Source organism: Lithobates pipiens, unplaced genomic scaffold (assembly GCF_037356315.1).
Source record: "Lithobates pipiens isolate NorthernLeopardFrog02 unplaced genomic scaffold, aLitPip1_a1.2 Scaffold_16, whole genome shotgun sequence".
In the NCBI taxonomy this organism is placed as follows: Eukaryota; Metazoa; Chordata; class Amphibia; order Anura; family Ranidae; genus Lithobates; species Lithobates pipiens.
Genome location: NW_027507748.1, coordinates 551273645 through 551297943, shown reverse-complemented (window position 1 = coordinate 551297943; position 24299 = coordinate 551273645). Strand labels below are relative to the sequence as shown.

At 42.1% G+C, this 24299-nt stretch overlaps 1 protein-coding gene across 1 annotated transcript in view; it reads left to right on the top strand.

The window, feature by feature from the left end:
* The first annotated feature begins 8862 nt into the window (after positions 1 to 8862).
* Positions 8863 to 24299, top strand: part of MMP19 (matrix metallopeptidase 19) — a 30007-nt gene continuing 14570 nt past the window's right edge. The window contains exons 1-5 of the mRNA XM_077483447.1: positions 8863 to 9049; positions 15641 to 15729; positions 16454 to 16584; positions 18638 to 18850; positions 21455 to 21700. Coding sequence (XP_077339573.1) covers positions 8963 to 9049; positions 15641 to 15729; positions 16454 to 16584; positions 18638 to 18850; positions 21455 to 21700 — 766 coding nt within the window. The 5' untranslated portion in view covers positions 8863 to 8962. The remainder of the gene's footprint in view (positions 9050 to 15640; positions 15730 to 16453; positions 16585 to 18637; positions 18851 to 21454; positions 21701 to 24299) is intronic.

Sequence of the window (24299 nt, the reverse complement as noted above, 5' to 3'; positions counted from 1 at the left end):
TTCCCCGAAAATAAGACGTAGCGTAATTGTCGGTGATTGCTGCAATATAAGCCCTACGCCCCAAATAAGCCCTAGTTAAAGTCCTTGTAGGTCTTATTTTCAAGGTAGGGCTTATTTTTGGGGAAACAGAGTAGGGTTTATTTGGGGGGGTAGGGCTTATATTGCAGCCATCACCGACAATCACGCTAGGTCTTATTTTTGGGGGAAACAGGGTAGCAATTAATAGAAATCATTTAAATAGTAACTCTCCCAACAGTTGCTGTTTCTAAATACAGTTGCATTTGTGTTGAATAAATCCTGTAGTTGGAAATATGAAGGCTGCCAATGCGGACCTCTCCTTCTGAATATAAAAGCTCTCTGGCTGTCATGTTAATCCAGCAACTTCAGTACTTTCTGAGTCTCTTAGGCCGCGTACACACGCGGGGACTGTTCGCCCAACTTTGTTCGTCAAACAGTTTGAGCGGACAGTCCGCTCAAAATTAGCATGGACGGACTTGGCCACACACGACGAACGAACAGTCCGCTGAAACTTGCGCGATGACGTGAACGGCACGTATGACGGGACTAGAAATACGACGTCCTATACACTGCAATGCAACCTTCGGCGTGTAAATCCTTTCTGAGCATGCGCGGAACTTAGTTTGACGAACAAGCCTACACACGGGCGGACTGTCCGCTCAAACCAAGTTTCAGCGGACAGTTTTACGGAATTTCCGAAAAACTTTGTTCGTCAGACTGTCCGCTGAAACTGTCCGCTGAAGCCCACACACGAGCGGACTGTCCGCCGAAACACTGTTCAGCGGACAAAGTTGAGCGAACAGTCCCCGCGTGTGTACGCGGCCTTACTCAGCACGAGTAGAGAGAATAGCAGTTCCAGGTCAGCATTACTGTACTGAAGCCATAGATAGCCTAGCAACCTTTATATTCGAAAAAAGGCCAGCATAGCCTATGTGTTTATCTCAGTACAGGTTTCCTATTATTCTAAACTCTGAGCAAAAACTATTTTTGGACAATGGCACAATCAAAATAAAATGCCTCTGTGTGTGCCATGTGTGGCTGCTTCTGAGTTCGGAAAAACTTGTCCATACAGTAAGTACTAAATGTCTGACCCACAGTAAACAGATGATGGCAGGTTGCTTTTCACCCCATTCAGAAAACGTCTTGTATTTATTTCACAACATGCAAGGTGTTCTGTGAACAGAGGAGGTGCAGATAAATGTCACACCCTCCCCTCCTTCAATCACAGAACTCCCTAAATTCTTAAAAAATAATGTTTTTTGAATAGAGGAGGTGCAGAGAGAGGGAGATTTTTTTGGACCCAATTCAGCTTTAAAGTGGAAGTTCAGCCAAAACCTAAACACTAAACCTACCCTCAGCCAAATTCTAAACCTAATCTATCTAGCCCTGTAAAGTAGAGGTCGCTATACTTATGTGTTCTGCTGCCACTCTGTGAAGATATTTGCCAGCACACCATGGAACGACATAAATAGCACCCAAACAGGTAATTTATTGCATGATCACAACACAAGGAGAGTGCAACGTTTCAAAGTCACGCAGGACCCCTTTGTTAGGCATGTGATCATCACATGCCTGACTAAGGGGTCCTGCGTGACTCCGAAATGTTGCACTCTCCTTGTGTTGTGATAATGCAATAAATTACCCATTTGGACACTATTTATGTTGTTCCATGGTGTGCTGGTAAATATCTTCACTGTGGCTTGACCCAGTTTCCAGCTGGTTGTGTTGCTGCAGCACCCAAATTTGAGAGCTCATCCAGGAATGTGTGTGAAGGGAATATGAAGTACTGCTGCCACTCCAGTCCCACGCTAAACTGTCAGCAGTGGCGCCTGAGTGTAGGCGTGTGTAGGAGAGACATCTGACAACGGAAGCCCCATAGTAACTCTATGGGAGATGTCACTTCCCAGCCATTTCACAGCTGTTGTCGGCTTTTTGTCCTGCACACGTCGCTGGAGACCTGACCATATCCGCTTCAGAAAAGGTAAGTATAGTGATTTTTTCTTTACAGAGTTAGAGAAAATTAGGTTTAGAATGTGGCTGAGAGTAGGTTTATTGTAGGTTTTGCCTAAACTTCCACTTTAAATGTATGCTGGCTAAATAAACTTTAATCAAACTGTTATATATAGCACATTCTGGCCCTGGCTTACAGCACTGTAAGCTGTGAATGGGATTACATATATTTATGTAATTGCTCCATCTGCCTAGCAGACTTTAATCATGTTCTGAAATGTTACTTTACTGCTATAATGCAAAAGTTGAACATGAAGCGTAAAACCTGATTATGTTTTAAGGACATTCTACTAATTTTTCATTTGTTCCAGCTATAAAACAAAGCAGCCCAGGTAATGAAATCATGTAAAAACTTAACGGCACTGTAATTATTTCTACTCTATACTTATGCAGCGTACACACAATCGGAATTTTGGTCGGAAAAAGCTCTGATGGTTTTCTCGAAGGATTTCCGACGGGATTTCGTTCAAGCTGTCTTGCATACACACGGTCACACTAAATTCCAACCGTCAAGAATGCGGTGACGTACAACACGTACGACGGGACTAGAAAAAGGAAGTTCAATAAGCCAATAGCTTCCATCTCGTAGTTGAATCTAAACATTTGTAAGTTTTTGCACGTCGGAATTGCATACACATGAATGGAATTCACAATAGAAAGTTTTTCCGTCTGAAAAATTGAGAACATGCTCTCAAATTTTTGCTGGCGGGAATTTGGCCAGCTAAATTCTGATAGAGAATACACATGGTCGCATTTTCCGATGAAAAGCTCATATTGGTCTTCTGCTGGCCGAAATTCCGATTGTGTGTACACAGCATAAGGGTATCCATCTATTTCAGATTTTGGTTGCTGTGTAAATGTAATAAATTGCAGCTTCCCAGTCCTTTGCTGAGGTGGTTGCATTTGTTTTGTTTTTTTCAAATATACGTTTTTATTAATGCCCAACATGGGCTAAGACAATAGGTACAAACATACATACAAACATTCAAAAGGGAGGGGGTCAAGGTGATCAACATCAACACATGGAGGCAGAAATAAAACAGGGTTCATGTACATCTTCCAAAATGTAGTTGTATTTAAAGTGACAAGTACCTCTTTAATTGACATTGTGGGTCGAGGGCCCTCTTCGTCAGTAAATCCCTAGTCAGAGGTGATGCAGGTTGGAAAACCTCAGTCTTCTTTCGTCTCTTCTCCCTCCTCCTCTTTATGTACATCACTTCCTGTCTTTGGGGTCTGGATCAGAAACCCCAGAAGGAGAAAGTGGAGACAGAGAACTGAGCCACATGGCCTTATATATACAGAAGCTGCTACTACTGCTGTATCTTCACCCAGACCAGAAGCACAGACTATTAGGTAAGTATTCCTATGTTTTAAAAGTTTAATAGTTATGTGTCTATATCTTTGTGACAGACTTTTCTCTGTCCCATTGTTATTATCTCACATGCACAGTGCTAGATAGCTAGGTCTGTGCTACTGTATGTGTGCAGTGGTCACCTTCCAGTGGATTAAAAGGTGAACCTGTTTATTGCAATAGAGTTTATATGCAGCACCTGTTATTTTAGTTAATCCTGTCTCTTCTGGTCTGGGATTCTTCTGGTCTGGCAAGCTTTAGCTCAGGACTCAAAAAAACAGCATAGGCTAAAGTCTGGTTAGACATTTGACTGCCACTTCTGGTAACTGGAGGTGCATTTCCATTTCAGATTAGGGACTACAGTGCAGAGTTGATTGGCAGACTCTAAGTTCCAGTGATACACCGTGTTTTTTGCGTATGATAAGCTACCTTCCTGGCTGGTTGGACAACAACTAGCGGGGCTCCCTATCACCACAGGTCTTGTCTTCAAGTCCCTGACACCAAGATAAATGCTGCAGCACGATTGTCCTCAGGGATGCAAGTGGACTTTATTGCAACATTATTCTGGAAATATCTCTATTATTAATAACCATATATACCCAGGTATATGGGCACAGGATTATTAATGTTTTCTTATATAAAGCTTGTATTATTTACACACTGGTGTGATTTTATATACTTAGGGTTAATGTTATATACTGGTTGCAGTAGTCCTGTTTCCAATTACTTTGATTAGAATGCTAATTAATTTTTCAGGTGTTCACAGAGGTCCTGTCCTGGGTGGAGGCACTGTCAACTTTGTTATCAATGAAGGTTCTGGTTTTCTTATTTACCTACAGATTTAGTACAACATCCTGTTTGGGGAGGGTCAAAGGTTTGCATAGCCTATTGTATTAGGGTGTGCACCCCAAATGTATTAAAACATGGATGGTGTTAGTAGAGCTGTGGAAGATGTCAGTAGAGCAGTGGACTTGTTAGTAGGGCAGAGGTTGGTGTCAGTAGGGCAGTGGATGGTGTCAGTAGTTTTTTATTTTTATTATTTTATTATATTTAAAAAAAATATTTTAGGAGCCCTGTTGGGGGGCTTTGGTGAAATATCAGCAGGAGGAATCTGTGCCACAGGTGGTGATTAGGGTGTGCCTTGGTATGCTTCCGTGTGCCCCTGCGCATGCCTATAGGGAGGGTCATTTGTCATAGCCCCCCCCCCCCCAAGCGGGGGTACATACTTAATAAAAAAAACAATTTCTGTGCTCAGTGCAGCTCACAGAAAGTGACAAGGACACAGTATTTTCTGTCAGGATTAACAGGTATTTTGTATACTTGCTAAAATGTTCTTAACCTGACAGAAGTAACACAGACACCAAATCTAAGGACTGGTAAACTTTAATATATTACCTTTTTATTGGGTTTAGTTATGCTTTAAGAAATATAAGTACCCATTTCTTCTTTATGTCTCAATAGTCCGGACAGGAATAGGTGGTAAACAATTTCAATGAGGCACAGAAAAAAAAACTATTATTGTAGTTCTGACAGTGTTTTTATTACTGTTCTTGACTTCCTGTCCTGGTGACGGATGCTCTCCCCATTTCTTGTCCTGTTGTCATAGGGAGAGGAAATGAGAGAAGATCTTGTTAATGGGGTCATAGACAGAAATAGAAGCCTGACAGATTTTTTTTTAACACCTGCTCTCTCTATTCAATACTAAAAAGAATAAACTTTGTTTGGCGCTTTAACAATTCATTCACGTTATCTATAATTCAGTAGATCAAATAAAAATTACATATATGATGCAGTCTTGTTTCCCCCCCATAACATAATTGTAATACCTGTTGATCTGAACAGTTATGCCTTGTACACCCGGCCGGACATTCCGACCACAAAATCCGTCTGATTTTTTCAGACGGATTTTGTCCGAAATTGGTGTTGCATATACACGGTCGGACAAAGTTATAGGAAAATCCGATCGTTCGTAACGTGGTGAAGTTCCTTGAGTATGACGGGATTACATAGAGGCTAGTAGCCAAAAGCTTTGGTCTCGTAATTTGATCTGAGCATGTGTGGCACTTTGTCCGTCAAAATTTCTCTACAAACGAAAAATTCATCGGAAAATTTTAGATCCTGCTCTCAAATTTTTTCAGTCGGAATTTCCGACAATATAATCCGATCAGACCTTTTCTGTCTGAATTTCCGACCATGTGTACAGGGCATAAGTCTGTTATTTCGTAACTACTTTTAACAGACCAAGCTCCCCAGCAAAAATGTCTGTTCGAGGGTTGAGAAAAAATAACTAACACTGTGAAGTGCTTAAAATTGGCAGTTTTCATTCATTTCTAAGTGAATGAGAGTAAGTACCTATAAAAATAACAACAAGTGCATTATAATATACGGTAGAGAAGTTTTAGTCAGGTGTGAAAAAATCCAGTGAATTAAGAATAATTTAGAAATAGAAGTGTAAAAATGGAAAGTATATTAACAGAAGCGAAATCCAAATCAAATCAATAATTGGTGTGACCACCCTTTGCCTTCAAAACAGCATCAATTCTTCTAAGTACAGACAGTGAGTGCTTGTGCACACCGTTTTTGAATGAACTCAGCAGGTAGGTTGTTCCAAAGACCTTGGAGAACTAGCTATAGATCTGTTGTGGATGTAGGCTGCCTCATATCCTTCTGTCTCTTCATGTAATCCCAGACAGACTCAATTAAGTTGAGAAGAGAGCTCTGTATAGGGGCAAACCATCATTTCCAGGACTCCTTGTTCTTCTTTACACTGAAGATAGTTCTTAATGACATTGGCTGTATGTTTGGGGTCATTGTCCTGCTGAAGAAAACATTTGGGGCCAAACATAAGCCTCCCAGATGGCATTGAGGACACCATTGATTCTGACCAAATCTCAGCTCCATTTGCAGAAATACAGCCCCAAACTTTTAAGGAACCTCCACCATGCTTCACTGTTGCCTGTAGACACTCATTATTGTACCGCTCTCCAGACCTTTGGTGAACAAACTGCCTCCTGCTACAGCCAAATATTTCAAATGTTGACTCATCATTCCAGAGCACCTGCTGCCATTTTTCTGCACCCCAGTTTCTATGTTCCTATGTCAGAGGTATCGCTTTTTGGCCGCTTTTCTTTCAGACAGTAGATAGGAGTACCTGGGTCCTACTGGTTTCCGCCAGTTCTGTGCTGATGGCACTGCTGGACATCTTCCGATGTTGCAGGGAAGTAAGCATGATGTGTTTTTCATCTGCTGCATTGTTTCCTTGGCCGACCAGTGCGTCTACTATCCTCAACATTGCCCGATCAATGGTGTCCTCAATTCTGACAAATACAGGCAGATACTTATCCATCATGCCATACCATTAGGGAGGCGTGTGATTGGCCCCAAAATTATTCAATAGCATGGCAATGACTCCAAACATACAGCTAATGCCATTAAGAACTATCTTCAGTGTAAATAAGAACAAGGAGTCCTGAAAGTGAGGGCTTTGCCACCACAGAGCCCTAATCTCAACATCATTGAGTCTGTCTGGGATTACATGAAGAGACAAAGGGATTTAAGGCAGCCTACATCCACAGAAGATCTGTGGTTGGTTCCACGACCTACCTGCCGAGTTTCTTCAAAAAGTGTGTGCACAAGCACTGTGTGTACCTAGAATAATTGACGCTGGTTTGAAGCCAAAGGGTAATCACACCAAATTTTGATCTGATTCAGATTTTTTTCCTGTTCACTCACTTTTCATCTTGTAAATTGATAAAAATAAATAATTAAAATATATATTTTCTGAAAGCATTCTTAATTTACAGATTTTCATTACACCTGCTTAACACTTTTACACAGCACTGTACATTGAGGCCCAATCTCCATATGAGTAAGTTATTAAAGAATGTCAGATGTTTGCATCTCCCCTGATCCTTATGAGATAAACGTATGACTTTTATTGAGAATTCTCCGTGATACCATGTATTTTAACAACAGAAAGTGCTCTATGAATGGAGGAGATGGACATTGCATTTACCTGCCTGTCCTCCATTCACAGAGTTCTTTTTATTGTGGGATAGTACAGCTTCTATGAATGGAGGAGGGGAGTGGAAAGGGCAGGCATGGTTGGCAATTGAAATAGCTGAATGACGGCTACAGTGCGGACCTACTTTGCCAGGAGGGCATCAATAAACGTTCCCTCATGCCTTGCAGAGCGCGCGTGGTGCATTCTGTGTTCAGCAAGTCTATGAGATGTCGCTGATCACAGATCGGAGTAAGGGGTTGATCCCGACCCCTTATCACGCAATCAGTTGTCAGCCAATGACAGCTGATCATGTGATTAAACAGAGCTGGTAATCGGCAATTTTTTTCTCCTTGCGCTGACAGCGTGAGGAGAAAAAAAAAAAGCCCATCACTGGCGGCTCTCAGAGGGACATCGGTCCTGATCAAAGACCCACCTGTGCCACCTGCCAGTGCCACCTAGCAGTGTAAAACAGTGCCTCCTACCAGTGCCCACCAGCGCCACCTACCAGTGCCCACAGTGCCACCCATCAGTGCCCACAGTGCCTCATCAACAGTGCTGCACATCAGTGTCACCTACCTATCAGTGCCATCTATCAGTGGTACCTATCAGTGCCCCCCATCAGGGACCATTAGTGCCATCTTTTCAGTGGCCATCAGTGCCGCCTTATCTGTGTCCATCAGTACCACCTTATCTGTCCCCATCAGTGCCGCCTTATTTGTGCCTATCAGTGCCCATCAGTGCAGCCTATCAGTGCCCACCAGTGTCGCCTCATCAGCGCATATATAAAAGAAGGAGAAAAATTACCTTTATAACAAACTATGAAACATGATTTTAAATTTTTTTTATTTTGTTTTGCAAAAAATAAAAACCCCAGCTGTGATTAAATACCACCAAAAGAAAGCTCTATTTGTGTGAAAAAGATGATAAAAATTTAATTTGGGTATGACCGGGTGTTGTATGACCGTGCAACTGTCATTCAAAGTGCGCCAGCGCTGAAAGCTGAAAATTGGTCTGGGCAGGAGGGGGGTTTAAGTGCCCAGCAAGCAAGTGGTTAATCGGACTTTAAAAGTTTTTTCTTTCTTTTGTTTTTCTGTTATATATTTTGTGCCTTAGTCACACACGTCTCTCCCCAAACTGCCTTGATATGTAATACTCACCTACTTTTAAATAAAATATATTGAAATTTTACGGAGAAACCCAAATCCTAAAGTCACTTGAGATTTCAATGTTATGACTGTAGAGATGTCCGTTGATCAGATGCCCTCCGGATGCGTGTCTTGTACAGTGACTCATTCCATACTCGTATACAAGCTGTCAACAATTAGTAACTAGAGAATAGAGGAACATCTTCAATGAATACAAGCTGAAATTTTTATTAAAAAAAAAACAAAAAAAAAACCCTGCTGAGTCTGCAGGCATGGGTTAACAGCATTCCATGGTCATTTCTCAAGAGGGAGGAGGAGGGAGAGGGGAGAGTTTGAGTCATACTGGCAGTCTTCTTAAAGTCTTACAAGGGGAACCCACAACACAGAGCCAAGAAACAACGCCAGTGACACATCTGACAAGAGCTAAACTTTAGGATGCTGCTTTTTCCTCTCCTGGGGGCTCTTGCCCTTTCCGTTTATGCAAAAACCTTAATGGACCCCAACGCTGAAGAGGAGGCCATGGTGAGTCTCGCTGCTTCTTACCAAATAATCTTATATGATGGACTGCAGAAACTGTAGCAAACAACAGGAATGTGAGCAGAACATCTGTATATATGATACATATTTAATAGTGAACAGTCTCATTAAAAGGTAGCCCAGATTGATGAAAATCACGAATAAAATGCTGGTAGGTTTGCTCTTCTTTTAGCACATTTCCTGTTTATATATTTTATTTCTGCAAAAGTATCTTCTGCATCTCGTTTTGCTGTGATCTAATGGACAAAATATTTATAACGCAACCTTTAGACCAACAAATTCTATTGAATAATATTGAGAAGACTAAAGTGTATGTCAACTCAAAATCGAATTCTCATATTTGCACACTGTATACTGTTTTTTAAACACTTTTATTTGTTGCAAAATTTCTGACCTGAAGACCCTCTAGAAGATGCAGGTCCTGTTGCAGGCTGACAGCGCTAAGCTACTACCTTGCAATTCTTAATATTATACAGGATTTATAGAGAGAGATATTGAGATAACTGTTTGCGCAGTGCTTTACAACATGGGGGCAGACAGTACAGTTACAATGCAAATCAATACAAGAGGGATTAGAGGGCCCTGTTCATTAGAGCTTACAATCAAGAAGGGAGGGTCAAGTGGAACAAAAGGTAATAACTGTGGGGGATGATCAGATGGAGAAAATTAAAATACAGTTGTTAGGTGTGGGTAGGATAGGCTTCTCTGAAGAGAAGGGTTTTCAGGGATCGTCTAAAAGCTAATAGAGTAGGAGATAAATGGACAGATTGGGGTAAGGAGTTACATAGGATTGGAGAGACTCTGGAAAAGTCCTGGAGGCAAGCATCGATGTCAGCCTGATGTGTATGCACCTTACAGTGGGTGTTGGGCTGCCATATTTGGTCTATTAGACAGCCCAATGGCCAACTTAGGGAACTACTGGTAATTACAAGGCAATTAGTGTTGTCAGCCTGAAGCGGGAAGTGCATTTACTGGCAGGAAAATACAGTTGTTAGGTGTGGGTAGGATAGGCTTCTCTGAAGAGAAGGGTTTTCAGGGATCGTCTAAAAGCTAATAGAGTAGGAGATAATTGGACAGATTGGGGTAAGGAGTTACATAGGATTGGAGAGACTCTGGAAAAGTCCTGGAGGCGAGCATCGATGTCAGCCTGATGTGTATGCACCTTCCAGTTGGGTGTTGGGCTGCCATATTTGGTCTATTAGACAGGTAGCCCAATGGCCAACTTAGGGAGCTACTGGTAATTACAAGGCAATTAGTGTTGTCAGCCTGAAGCGGGAAGTGCATTTACTGGCATGATCTTCAGGTAAGACACTGAGCAACAGATCCAGAAAAAAACATTTGCTTATGAAAACTCTATATGGTGGGACATGATGCCAAACATACTGAAAACTGATTTAGTGTTTTTCATACACTTCAGTGCTTTAAGGCTGCAATACATGACTCAAATTTTTGCCAATTCATGCTGAAATTCAAGCCGTGGGCGCCCCTGTCGACACCAGACAGCTCAGCAAAAGTCAATTGAACAATTGACTTTTGTTGAATAAGCCAGGTGGAAAATTGTCAAATGAATAGTGCCTGCATCAAATCAGTTGGAGGCACTGTTCAGGTATTCTGGCAACCGCTGGAGCTGACTATTAGAATACATAAGCCGGCAGAAGAGATTCCTCCATTAGCGCTGTTTAGCTAGATTCAGCTAGTAGGCTGAAAAAAGTATGGCCTACTTTAGTCAATCAATCACTCTCAGTGTTTAGTAGGGTAAAATAGTCAATCAGAAGTGGATGAATCCTAAATACTGTTGCTGTTTTATACCACCAAGTGAGTAATTGTTTAACCCTTCTGTGCAAATAGAAGTGTTTTCCTTGATTTTAATAGCATTGCAGATGGAAAAATAGTAAGAGCAGATACTGTATTTTCAATGAAAGCTGACCCATATTTGTGTCTCACCTTCCTAAGGACATCTTTTTGAAGATTTGTTCCTGGGAATGTTTATTTTTGAAGGCATTCTTATAACCACTTAGGCATGTAACTATTTAAATCAATCCCTAGTTTTGTGGGGTCTGCTGTCTAAATACCTACCATGGTGACACAAGTCATTTGTAAAGGACTATGTAAAGCAGAACTCAAATATGAATACAACATTTTTTTACACTTCTGCAATACTTGTAATTTAACCAGGTAAGTGAATTATACAGTCCTGCCACACCACACAGCCTTGTAAGTGACACCAATATATATAATAATTATTATTTTTTTTTTTTGGGGGGGGAGAAGTTTAAATAAGATTAGCCTGGTAAACTTATGTAAAGTGCTTGCTTAATGTGTAAATTCAGGTAAGAACTAACTAACTCTAAACCTGCTCTCTGCCACATTCTAAGCCTAATCTATCTAACCCTGTAAAGCAAAAATTGCTGTACTTACATGGCTTGCTACCTGTGAGAGAATATTTCATTGTTCTCCATTGTATTGGGAAGGTATTTGTGGCTGAAGCAGTAATTAAATAATGCCGTTAATATAAGTCAAAAGGAAAATAATGCTCCATTGAAAAACAAAACACAACTTTTCTTCATCCCATTTAACTTTTTGCAAATTTTTTAAACAATTTTTCAATGAATAAGATAAATAACATGTTGAAATGTTACCACGTAGACCAAGGGTTCCCAAACTCTTCAGCTCATTGATTGCTTTGTGAATTTTTAGATTGTTCATAAACTCACAAACATCTGTTATATGAAATTTAATTAGTAAATACTCTTTTAAATATTAATACAACAAATAATAACACTAATAATTGATAACAATGACTTCATAAAAATAGGTAATATTTCAAACATATACATATAATATTTAACATTTTTTTATTTTTTTATTTACTGAAACTGTTGCTACCATTAATGGGGCAGATGTAACTAAAGAGTGTCAACAAAGGCGCTGATATTTGGTTGTAGATTGGTGTGTTTTATTCATAAGTCACCAGACTCTTTGAGGTTTAGTCTGTTCCTCCGGCTAAGTAGAAACTAAGAAAGCAAGTAAAAATGGCTCTACCATTACATGAAGTCAGGGGGATTTACCAAGTGTATTTACCGTGCTCTAACACTCATGGAGCGCTACAAAAACCTCAACCAAGTATTGACCCAGCACTTACTGACCCTCTTTTGATGGTTTTATTGACACCTTGTATAGTTCCATCCACCTCTAGGAGGCAGTATTGACCATTTTGGTGAGCACTAATATAGATGAACACAACAGATTGATATAGTACATCCAGTATTCAACTAATGAGAAGAAAGCAGATCTTTACATAGTTAGGTCAGGTTGAAAAAGGGCATCAGTCTAGTACATCGTATACCCCTGTATGTTGTGGTCATTGAGGTGCCCGTCTAACAGTTTTTTTTTACTTTCGACACTCCCTGCTGATACCACTGTTTGTGGAATTCCACGTCCTTACCTGTCACATACCTGGTGGAGATCGAGCTGCAGAAGGGGCATCTCTTGCACCTCCTGTCCAATACCCTTGGTAGTAATGACAGGGAGTGGAGGACACAGAGTGGCACGAGGGCCGATGTAGCAGATGGCTCAGGCTGGGTCTTGACAGGAACCAGGTGGCTGGAGAGTGCTGGGCCGGAACTGGGAACAGGAGCTCCGTGTTGCTGAATCTGCAGCTGGAATCGTAGCCGGGACGTAAGGCAGGGGGTCATCAACAGACTGACAGAGCAGGTACCAAGACGTGAGACAGAGGCAGAGACGGGACATAGGCCAGTTTCGGTACACAGTCGGGCAATGAAACGCAGGAACATCAGGCAGAAGCAGAGTCAAGCACAAGCCGGGGTCACAAGTAGGCAGGCAGAGGTCAAAGGGAAGGTTCAGGCAAGCTGGGTTGGGATACAGGAAACTGGTACAGAGCAGGTAAACAGGCACTAGCAGAAAAGACCACTCAGCAAAGTGTGCATGTCACTGGCAGGTTTAAATAGGCGGACTGGCGCCAATGTGCGCACGTGTGCGCTCGGTGCCCGTAGTATCTACGTTTGGTTTGATTGACATCCAAGGTAGATGTCACTTCCTGTTTTCTCTCTCCCAGAGAGAAAACCGGAAGTATGAGGAGCGGAATCCTCTATTGCAATTGCCAGTGCTGGTCTGAAGGAGACACTGCAGGAGAGGACACCACAGCAAGGTAAGTGCCGCTGTGCTGGTCCGGACCTCCCGTGGAGAAGGGAGGGGGTTTTGATGGGACACAAGCTGCATTTGATGGGACACAGGTTGCATTTGATGGGACAAAGATTGCATTTGATGGGGCACAGGCTGCATTTGATGGGGCACAGGCTGCATTTGATGGGGCACAGGCTGCATTGATGGGGCACAGGCTGCATTGATGGGGCACAGGCTGCATTTGATGGGACACAGGCTGCATTTGATGGAACAGTGAGGCTGCATTTGATGGGACAGAAGCTGCATTTGATGGGACACAAGCTGCATTTGATGGGACACAAGCTGCATTTGATGGGACACAAGCTGCATTTGATGGGACACAGGCTGCATTTGATGGGGCACAGGCTGCATTTGATGGGGCACAGGCTGCATTTGATGGGGCACAGGCTGCATTTGATGGGGCACAGGCTGCATTGATGGGACACAGGCTGCATTTGATGGGACACAGGCTGCATTTGATGGAACAGTGAGGCTGCATTTGATGGGACACAAGCTGCATTTGATGGGACACAAGCTGCATTTGATGGGACACAAGCTGCATTTGATGGGACACAGGCTGCATTTGATGGGGCACAGTGAGACTGCATTTGATGGGGCACAGTGAGACTGCATTTGATGGGCACAGTGGCTGCATAAGATGGGCACAGTGGCTGCATAAGATTGGCACAGCAGCTGTATTTGATGGCACAGTGACAGCATTTGATGGCACAGTGGAAGCATTTGATATGGCAGAGTGGCTGCGTTTCATGGGCACAGTGGCTGCGTTTCATGGGCACAGTGGCGGCAAATGATGGGCACAGTGGCTGCATTTTATGGGCACAGTGGCTGTGTTTGATGGGCACAGTGGCTGCGATTGATGGTTTTTTTTTTTAGAACTTGTTTGCGCCCCCAAAAAATTGAAAGTCATGCGACTTACAGTGCGACTTTGCCAGGTGACTTGACAAGACTTCGGCGTGGCTTTGAAGCAACTTTAGGGAATGCCTGTGTAATCTTCCTGTAATGTTGGATCCAAATCACATCAATTAAGATAAGGATCCAACTTGGAGGCAACTTCCATTAAAGTCTATGGGCACAAGTCGGTAGAAGTCACGCTGAACTAGTACAGGAACCTTTTCTAAGGTTGGAGCAACTTTAGTAGTGCTAATTAAGACAGCTGTCATTGACTAAAATGGGATTTCACATGTCACGTGACTTGGGGGTCTCACAAGTTGGATCCTAAGTGGAGGCAGCGTGAACGGAGCCTTAGGAATTTCCTTGATTTTTCTTCTTTCCAGAAAATGCACATAATCTGATGTATGTATATAATCACTTTTTCTATTGCAAAAGCTGTTTACCAGTACATTTTATTTATAGAACAGCATATGTGACCCATAATTGATGGCAGCCATTACTGCATTCAGTCATGTGACTGATAATTGATAGCCATTAGATTATCTCATCCCCACTAGCTAATGTTTGTGGTTACTATTAAATATGACATATTTTGGAATGTTTGTAGGAATATGACCTTTGTAGAACACCACTACAGATAGTCCCAGTGCAAACCAACAAACTTCCCATGGATGCTGGTAAAGCAGCAATAAATGTCTCACTGCCTAATCTGTGGAAGAAATGTTGTGCTTCAGGGTGTAATAAAATAAGTCTGCCATTACTGATAATTTCCTCTTATGAACCTGTAATTAAAATTGCCTAGGAATTTTCCTTGTTAATCACAAGTTTGTGTGATTCCTTTGAAGACAGAAAAGTAAAAGAAAAAGTATATTTTTAAAGGGTTAATTCACCTTTACCAAAAAACTGCCTATGCAGGTAAAGGTGTATATAAAAAACAAAATGTGCAGCTTTCAACAAGGTTGCATAATGTTCTTACAATAGATGTAGGCCATTTACAAACCTCTTGAGGCCTGGCTGAAAATCTCTGAGACGGCATCATTCTGTCCTGCCTTGCTGCTAGGGTGTTGCTAAGACACTCCCAGCCATTACTGTTCAGCTCCACCATCACAGGAGAACCCCCGTACATTTTGGTCCACCATCTCCTCAATCTACTGTTACGGGGTAAATCCCAGAATCACCCAAGCAACAAGGCAGAATGGGATGAGTTCATCTAATTTTTCAGCCAGGCATTGGGAGGTACATAAATGGCCTACACCTTTAGGCAGGGGTGTTATTTAACTTTGGTCACAGCTAAACAGTTTGCTTTTATCTACAGGCACCCCATACCTGCATGGGCAGTTTTTTTTGGTAAGAGTAAACTAAACCTTTAAAATCTGTATATAATCAGAGGTAGCTATGATCATATCTAACTAGTCTTTTAGGTAATTTTATTCAACATAAAAATGTCTACCTCTAATTTCAGTGTGTTTTTTTTATTAATAGGCATATCTCAAGCAGTTTGGATATTTACAAAAACCACTTGAAAGTGACAGTGAAGACTTCAGTTCAGAAGAGGTGCAAAAAGCTATACAGTAAGTTGTCGTTTAGAGTGATGATCCGGTGGGGTGTGAAGGGTCTATGGCACTTTCCTGCTCTTAGGTCTTTATCACACTGACTTCAACCCGTGGTTTAAAGTGACAATCAGCACTCCCATTAGGATCTGTGTTCAACACTTCCAAACAGCAGCTGAAGGGCGCTTCCAAGGCTTAGAGAAAGCTGCTCAAAGCTTGTCAAAAACTTTGCAAATGTTTGCTGAAAGTTTCATAAAAGCTAGCTGAAGTCCACGTGAAACAGGCCTTCCACTAGCGATTATGGGGGGGGGCAGTGTTTTTTTATTGCCCACCATCTACACTCCCTTAATGTCATGTGGCATGGCATATGTACACCACTAAGGATGCTATGCATCATGGTGTGACAAAATTTATCCCCACTGTGGTGCTCGGCAGGCTACTAAATGGCCACAACCTCATTCAATGCGGAAGTGCTGTACGTATTAGCAGCTCTCAGTGGAGCTAAGAGAGCTACTGAAGTAATACGTAAGTAAGGGGGCTGTAGCACAACCCCAGAACTGAGTTGGGAGTTGAAAGTGCAGCTCTTGCTGTACAAATCAGTTTTCAGAAGAATGTAAAAAAGTAGTTCCCAGGTAAGAGTGATAATGTGAAAAATATTAATTAATATATATAGAAAATAAAAATAGCTATGCCTTGAGCCGGGCTTTAAGCATGTTGCATATTTTATTATTTTTATTCCATATAGAGCTTTCCAGCTTGCTTCTCAGCTGCCTGAAACAGGGTTACTGGACAATGCCACTCTGGAGAGGATGAGGCAGCCACGATGTGGGTTAGAAGACCCATTTAATCAAGTTACCCTCCGTTATCTCCTCTTAGGTAAGACAGATCTTTAGACATTGATTCACACTATTGGCTTGTTTAGTTTGTTGGAGTCATACAAGTCATCACGTTTGCTGTTAGGTTTTGGATTATAAAACTAACCACCACAGGATAAGGCTTATGCCACGTACACACGATTGGAATTTCTGACGGGAAATGTTCGATGTGAGCTTGCTGTCGGAAAGTTCGACTGTGTGTATGCTCCATCGAACATTTGCTGTCTGAATTTCTGCAACCAAATGTTTGAGAGCAGGCTCTCAAATTTTCCGACAACAAAACTTGTTGTCGGAAACTCCAATCGTGTGTACATAAGTCTGTCACACAAAAGTTCACGCATGCTCGGAATCAAGCAGAAAAGCTGCACTGGTTATTGAACTTCCTTTTTCTCGGCTCATCGTACGCATTGTACGTCACCGTGTTCTTGACGTTCGGAATTTCCGACAACATTTGTGTGACCTTGCGTATGCAAGACAAGTTTGAGCCAACATCCTTTGGAAAAAAATCCACGGTTTTGTTGTCGAAAAACCCGAACATGTGTACGGGGCATTAGTTTACACTTGCAGTTGGGTGGGCAGATAAACTACGTGGTTGTTTTTGCACCCCACCCCATCCTAAAATGTATTGCCGCCAAATGTAACTCATTGAAGTTAGGCAAGCATTAGGCTTTACAGTTTCAGCACAGTACTCAAATTGAAAAAGGGCGTTTAGCTGCCACAAAAAAAACATTGACTGTATAGCCTCCTGAATGCCTAAGGCACTTTGAAAGTGCTGCCCATTCATTCCAAAGGGCAGGGCGTTTTGGGTGTGCTAAAAACAGCGCTCCCAAACCGCCTCAAAGATGCTACTTGCAGGGCTTTTCGGAACATCCTACAAGCACACCGCCCCAGTGTGAAAAGTCACACTTGAATGAATGGGAAGCGGTTTTTAGGAGCTTAGCAGAGGATATTTCCAGCGCTAAAACGCCTGAAAACCGCCCCAGTGTGAAATGGGTCTCAAGTGCATCCTGCACCTTCTTCTGAACCTCAGCCCTTAAATACAGTCCCCTAAATGCAGGCCTGGACATAAGGGAATAAATATGTTTATTGGTCTTTGCAGGCAGAGGGTGTAGAACAAGCTTGACCACGCAGACATTCCAAACAAAATTCCCTGGAACTCTCCAGTATTATATAGACCACATAACAACTGCAGAATTTTTGTTTCTCTGTCTTTTCAAGCTGTCCCTGGAAATAATCCAGATCTTTATTAAATGAAACCATAAGTTCAAACTGTCCTGCCAGGAAAATCAAGGAATAGTCAGCCAGCAATTGTGTTTACTGGGTCCCCACTAAACTCAACACTGATGATTAATAATTAATTGTATCTTAGCAATATCCATTAAAACATGATTAGGCTCACAAGAGCATGGATTATTCTTTATATGCACACATTTAAAGTGTAAATGTTGCCAATATTTTTATTGGTTAGCAGAGTGGGAAAGTTATTGCATCCCATTGACAATGTTAGCACTGTGACAGGAATTGAATAGAAATCTCCCAAACAAGAAAACCCTGAAAGAGGTTCTAACCCCTTCCCATTTTTACTTTACACGCATCAGATGTTCTACCTTTGGCTGGTGTTACACTTTGCATTCTATGTTTTCAGAAAGGCATGCCATTTATAATTCTATATCAGTAATCTACACTCATTTTTTTTTAAAGTGTTAAATCCTTGTTGTCATCCAGTACTGCCAACCAAGATTGGGGGGGTTTCAAATGACCATTAGGTAATAATGAAGGATTATAGATGAATAAAATATACGATTATAGAAGATAGATAGATAGATAGATAGATAAATAGATAGATAGACAGACTTGATTATAGATAAGAGATTCAAATATAGGATATTGGAAGATTAGATAGATAGATAGATAGATAGATAGATAGATAGATAGATAGATAGATAGATAGATAATTGATACATAAGTAGCTAGGTAACACTGCCGACAGTATTTCTGTAAGCTAAAGTGTAATGATGGTTTTCAGGATGTTTCCTTGTCTTTTTGTTGAACAGGTCGATGGAGAAAGAAGAACCTGACCTATCGTATATACAATTACACACCAGACATGCCAAAAGAAAAAGTGAGGGAGGCCATTAAAGCAGCTTTTAAATACTGGAGTGACATTACCCCACTAAAATTCAGGGAGATCGACTATGGAAGAGCAGACATACGGATATCTTTCCATCAGCGCGGAGTCGGCTGTTCACGACCATTTGATGGGCCTGGTAGGCATTACTTTATTAAAAACAATTTCTACCTTATCATTCTCACGAGATGCGGTAAGACTGTGTTGGGCAGCTATTCCAGCACAGTCCTGTCACATGACAAGGCAAAATTCCTTGTCCCATGTGTGCCCATTTCACACCACTGCATGCAATACCCTTCTCTGACACAGCACTGTGTGAGGCAATCCAATACCAGCACCACCAGCTGGCAATTAGACCGAATGAAATGTCTCTGTGACATTTCAATTAAGTTCATTAAAAAAAAAGTGAACAGTGTAATGTGCCAAGATTGGCACTGTGGCGATCTCGCCAAACCACACTGCACACCGGCTGCTGCATTGTAACACACCAGTTGGTGTGAATTAGCTCTTAAAGTGATTGTAAACCTCTGACCTCAAATATGAAGAAGGCATATCCGTCAACAGTGTATACTTGTCTCATTTAAAGAGCACAAAGTGCAATTTTTCTCTGCTGCCCCATTTCTGTGCTATCTGCCTGAGTCACTTTGACTCACTCCTGATTGACAGCCTTAGCTTTGTTCCTGTTTGCTGTGTGAGGGGGGTGTATCCCTTCCCTCCAATCAGCTCTCTGCTCTCCTCACTGAGTGTAAATTTAGCCCCCCCCCCCCCCAGCTTACTGGAAGTTCAGACAAGTTTTACAGCGGCTAAAGTTAGCACTTTCGCCTAGCAGCACTAGGGTTGTTGGTTCGAATCCCAACCATGACATTACCTGCCTAGAGCTTGTATGTTCTGCCTGGGTTTCCACCGGGTACTCCAGATTCTTCCCACAGTCCAAAGACATGCCGGTAGGTTAATTGGCACCTTTTTAAACTGTTCCTAGTGTTTGTTTTAGGGACCTTAGATTATAAGCTTCTTGAGGGCAGAGACTGATGTAAACATACAGTATATGTAAAGCGCTACATACATTTTGTCTGTGGACATGGGTTAACATAATGACTTATAATGACCTGCTTGTTGGCAGGTGCAGTCTACTTTCTCCACTGCAGGTGGCACTCAACTGCAGTAGCATTGCAGAGCTAGAGGAAGTCAAGTGGAACATGGATCCTCTGTGGTTTCCTGGGTCACTGGGGAAGCTGTTTGATTGCAGCCATCTTGGGTCAGGCAGAGTCTATTTAAGACCCTGGCTCCCGGGCTTGGCACTCATTTCACGTGCGGGTAGTGTAGGGACAGGCATCCGTCTGTCAGGGACAGTGATTAGTGGTAGGGAGAGTTCCCAGATGAGGAGGGAAAGGATAGGGACACTCCATCCTTCCTGGAGACCTCCCTATTTGGGTACAGACCAGCCAGGCAGCATTCTGCTCCCCAAGACAGGATATTCGAGACCTGCTCTACTATACATCGCTGTTACAGCCTGTGAGTGTTCCTGGCCGGGTCCCTTCCCACCAGGCTTTTTGTGAATTGCAGACCTTTAATACAAGTTTATGGAGAACATGTTTACATGCTGCCTAATATATCCCACCAACTTTCAGAGGCCATTGTAACAAGATAATGAATGTTATTCACTTAACCTATCAGTTGTCAAAAAAGTTATGGCTGATTGGTGTATAATCCAATGCAAATAAACTCAATTTCCCCTTTCAAGACCCAACTAAGCCTAGTACACATTAGTAGTTTATTTGTTTGTTCAACCCAGCAGGGCTGAATGAAAAAAAATTGACAGCTCAGGAGGAGCTTCTGTACTAACTATCCAATGTTAGTAAAACGATCTCCCCTTCTGTGCTATTGTGTTCTGACAGGGGGATGGCCCCCGCCAGAACACTCCGGTCAGCGCTCTCAGCCATTGGCTAAGAGCACTGATCGGGAGACGATCAGCAGACCTTTTTTGGTCACGTCCCATTGACAGAAGCCTGCTGTTGTACACGGGCCAAATGCCAGCCAGTTTCTATTGAACCCAGCCGATGTCGCCCGACATCTGACCTGTGTGTACTAGGCTTTAGGCAACATTATTTTGACCCCGAACTTCTTTACTGTTTGATTGCAGGAGATTTCCAGGGTGATTATGCTTTAAAATAATCTAAACGAATGGTTTCCAGGGCAAAGTAGGTCAAGATCTTATGGGTGGATCACTATGAAAACTAGAGGGTAGTTTAATTGTAACTTGTCTGTTATACTAAGATCCCTTTCACACTGAGGCGTTTTTCAGGTGCTACAGCGCCAAAAATAATGCCTGTAAAGCACCTGAAAAAAGCCTCAGCTGCAAACCCAGTGTGAAAGCCAGAGTGCTTTCACACTGGGGTGCTGCCTTGGCGAGGCATCACAAAAAGTCCTGTCAGCAGCTTCTTTACAGTGGTGGAGGAGCGGTGAATACACCATTCCTCCACCGCTCCTGCCCATTGAAAACAATGGGGCAGCGTCGTGATACCATCGGCAAAGCGCCGCTGCAGTGGCATTTTGCTGGCGCATTTAACCCCTTTTCGGCCACTAGCGGAGGGTTAGCTCAGTGTGAAAGGGGTCTTAGTGCAGATCATCATGTCTATGTATAGTATAAGACCATTTCCTTACTCTGCATTGTGTCAGTGTGTTTGATAAGAATCATGTCACCAAATTCTCAAGGTTTCACTTGATTTCACTGTTTCAATTGCAGGGAAAGTTCTGGCGCATGCTGATATTCCTGAGTTGGGCACAGTGCATTTTGATGAGGATGAAGAGTGGACTGAGGGATCGTTTTTTGGTGTCAACCTGCAAATCATTGCAGCACATGAGCTGGGGCATGCACTGGGTCTGGGTCACTCTCACTATAGAAATGCCCTGATGGCTCCTGTCTATTCTGGATATAGACCCAATTTCCGTCTCCATGATGACGATGTGAAGGGGATGCAAGCTTTGTATGGTAAGAATCGTTTTTTTTAAGGTGAGCTCTGAAATGCCCGATTTTTTCACACCTAGATGTTCTACACTTTTGTGCTTTGTTGTAATGTAAAGATAGCACATAGTAGACAATTGTTTTCGCTGTGCCCTAGTTGTGGTCTGCATTGTTCTTATGCAGACAAATGCAGATCATTGCATTAGCCCTTGTACACACAGTCGGACTTCCGACAACAAAATTTGTCCGCGATTTTGTCTGAAACTGGTCAGACAAAGTTGTCGGAAAATCAGATCGTTCGAAACGCGATTGCGTTATTTTGTTACAACAGGACTACGTTCAGACTAGTAGCCAATAGCTTTGGTCTAGGACTTTGTCCGATCGGATCATGTTGTCGGAAAAGTTTATAGCCCAGCTCTAAAACTTTGTCGGTCAGATATTCCAACGGAAACAGTCCGATGGAGCCCACACACGGTCGGATTATCCGATAACACAGTCCGATCAGACATTTTCCGTCAGAATGTCTGGCCGTGTGTACAAGGGCTTAGAGTTGCATTGCTTTGTGTGTCAGTGCACTGCAACACAGGTTCATTGGTTAGGGATGCCCCTCAGAATGAATACACCCACTATAGGTTTATGCATTCCCATTCACACAGCATACCTAATACAATTTTAAAACATGAATTGTCTTTTAGATATTTCTAAGGAGAAACGGCTGATTCTATGAATTTCTGGAGACTTTCATAGGGCCATTTTCCATACACAGACCTAATTAACATTCAATGCAGGACAGTGGTTTCTAAATGTTTAACCCTGTTTTTAGGAGAGATAGGGGGTTATTTACGAAAGGCAAATACACTTTGCACTGCAAATCTAAGGAGTAGATCTGAAATGAGGGGAAGATCTGCTGATTTTATCATCCGATCATGTGCAAGATAAAATGCTGTTTTTTATTTTCCTTGTGTGTCCCCCTCGGATCTACAGCGACTTTACTTCCATGTGCACTTGCAGTGCAAATAGGATTTTCCTTTAGTAAATAACCCCCGTAGTGTTCTAGTCTACAGCTGATAATGAAGAATAATGAAGAATTGCTAACACAGTACAGAGAAGTTTGATTATGTTAAATATTACGCCACAGGGCCCTTAAATATTACAAAGCAAGGAGAGCATGCAGAGATTTTAAGCACGTAAAAAAACCCTTAAAAGGGTAACCGGCTTATTTTTAAAAAATGTTGTACTATGTCAATGAAACCATGTAAGAAATATAAGGTAGGTTTTATTCCAATTTGGCTGCAAAAGTGGAAATACACTTTAAGGTTGCTGTGGAAAAAAAAGATACCAGCATAGAAATCCTAATTACAGAAAATGAGGTATTAACCGTAAACTAATTTAAAAAAAACAAAAACCATAGCATTAAACAGGGAATGGAAAATGTCCGATCGGACCATTTTGTCGGAAAATCCGACCGTGTGTGGGCTCCATCTGACTTTTTCCGTCGGAATGTCCGACCAACAAAGTTTGAGATAAAATTTTCCAACAACATGATCCGATCAGACTTTGTCCAATCATTTGTAGAGAATTCCGATCGGACAAAGTGCCACTCATGCTCAGATCAAATTATGAGACCAAAGCTATTGGCTACTAGCCACCATGTAGTCCAGTCGTAACGAACGCCATCACGTTCCGAACAATCGGATTTTCGGACAACTTTGTCCGACCGTGTGTATGCAACACCAGTTTCGGACAAAATCCGTCGGAAAAAATCAGACAGATTTTTTTGGTCGGAATTTCTGACCGTGTGTACAAGGGCTTATGGAGATGTGGATAGACCATGGGGGGTTAGAATCAATGTGTTTTTATCGTGTTCCTGTCAAAGGGCCTCTGTGTCCAAACCATGCATTACAAAGTAAAGGCATGTGTATGTAAAGTATCAAAGTAAAGTGATCACTATTCATGGCTTTTTTTTAAGTTTAATTATTGTACTGTGGTAATCATCCCGATTCTGCCATGTAGCAAGTGACTTGTGCTGTTCAGTTGATCACACTGTTCTCAGTAGCACCTGATTCTGACAAACGGTAAAATCAACAAGCCTTCCACTCTCTCCTCTTTATACCTTAAAGCATATTCTGGCAAGGAGATGTCTTCACTCCTGATGTCTTATGCCGCATACACACGACAGACTTTCCAGCAGACTAGGTCCGACGGTCTTCTGGTGGACTTTTCAGCGGAGTTCCAACAGACTTTCCGAACGAACGGACTTGGCCACACACAATCACACCAAAGTCCGACGGATTAGAACGTGATGACGTACGACCGAACTAGAATAAGGAAGTTCAAATCCAGTAGCCCATAGCTGCCCTAGCATCGGTTTTCGTCCGTCGGACTAGCATACAGATGAACGGATTTTTTGACCGGACTCGAGTCTGTCGGAAAGATTTGAAGCATGTTTTAAATCTTAAGTCCGTCTGATTTTTAGACAGCAAAGGTCCAGGACCACACATGGTCAAATTGTCCAGCGGATTCGTTCCGTCTGACCTTTGCTGACGAAAAGTCTGGTCGTGTGTACATGGCATTAGCACAAAGTGCACAAAGTTTGTAAACTGTTTATTTTTGATGGATTGTATCT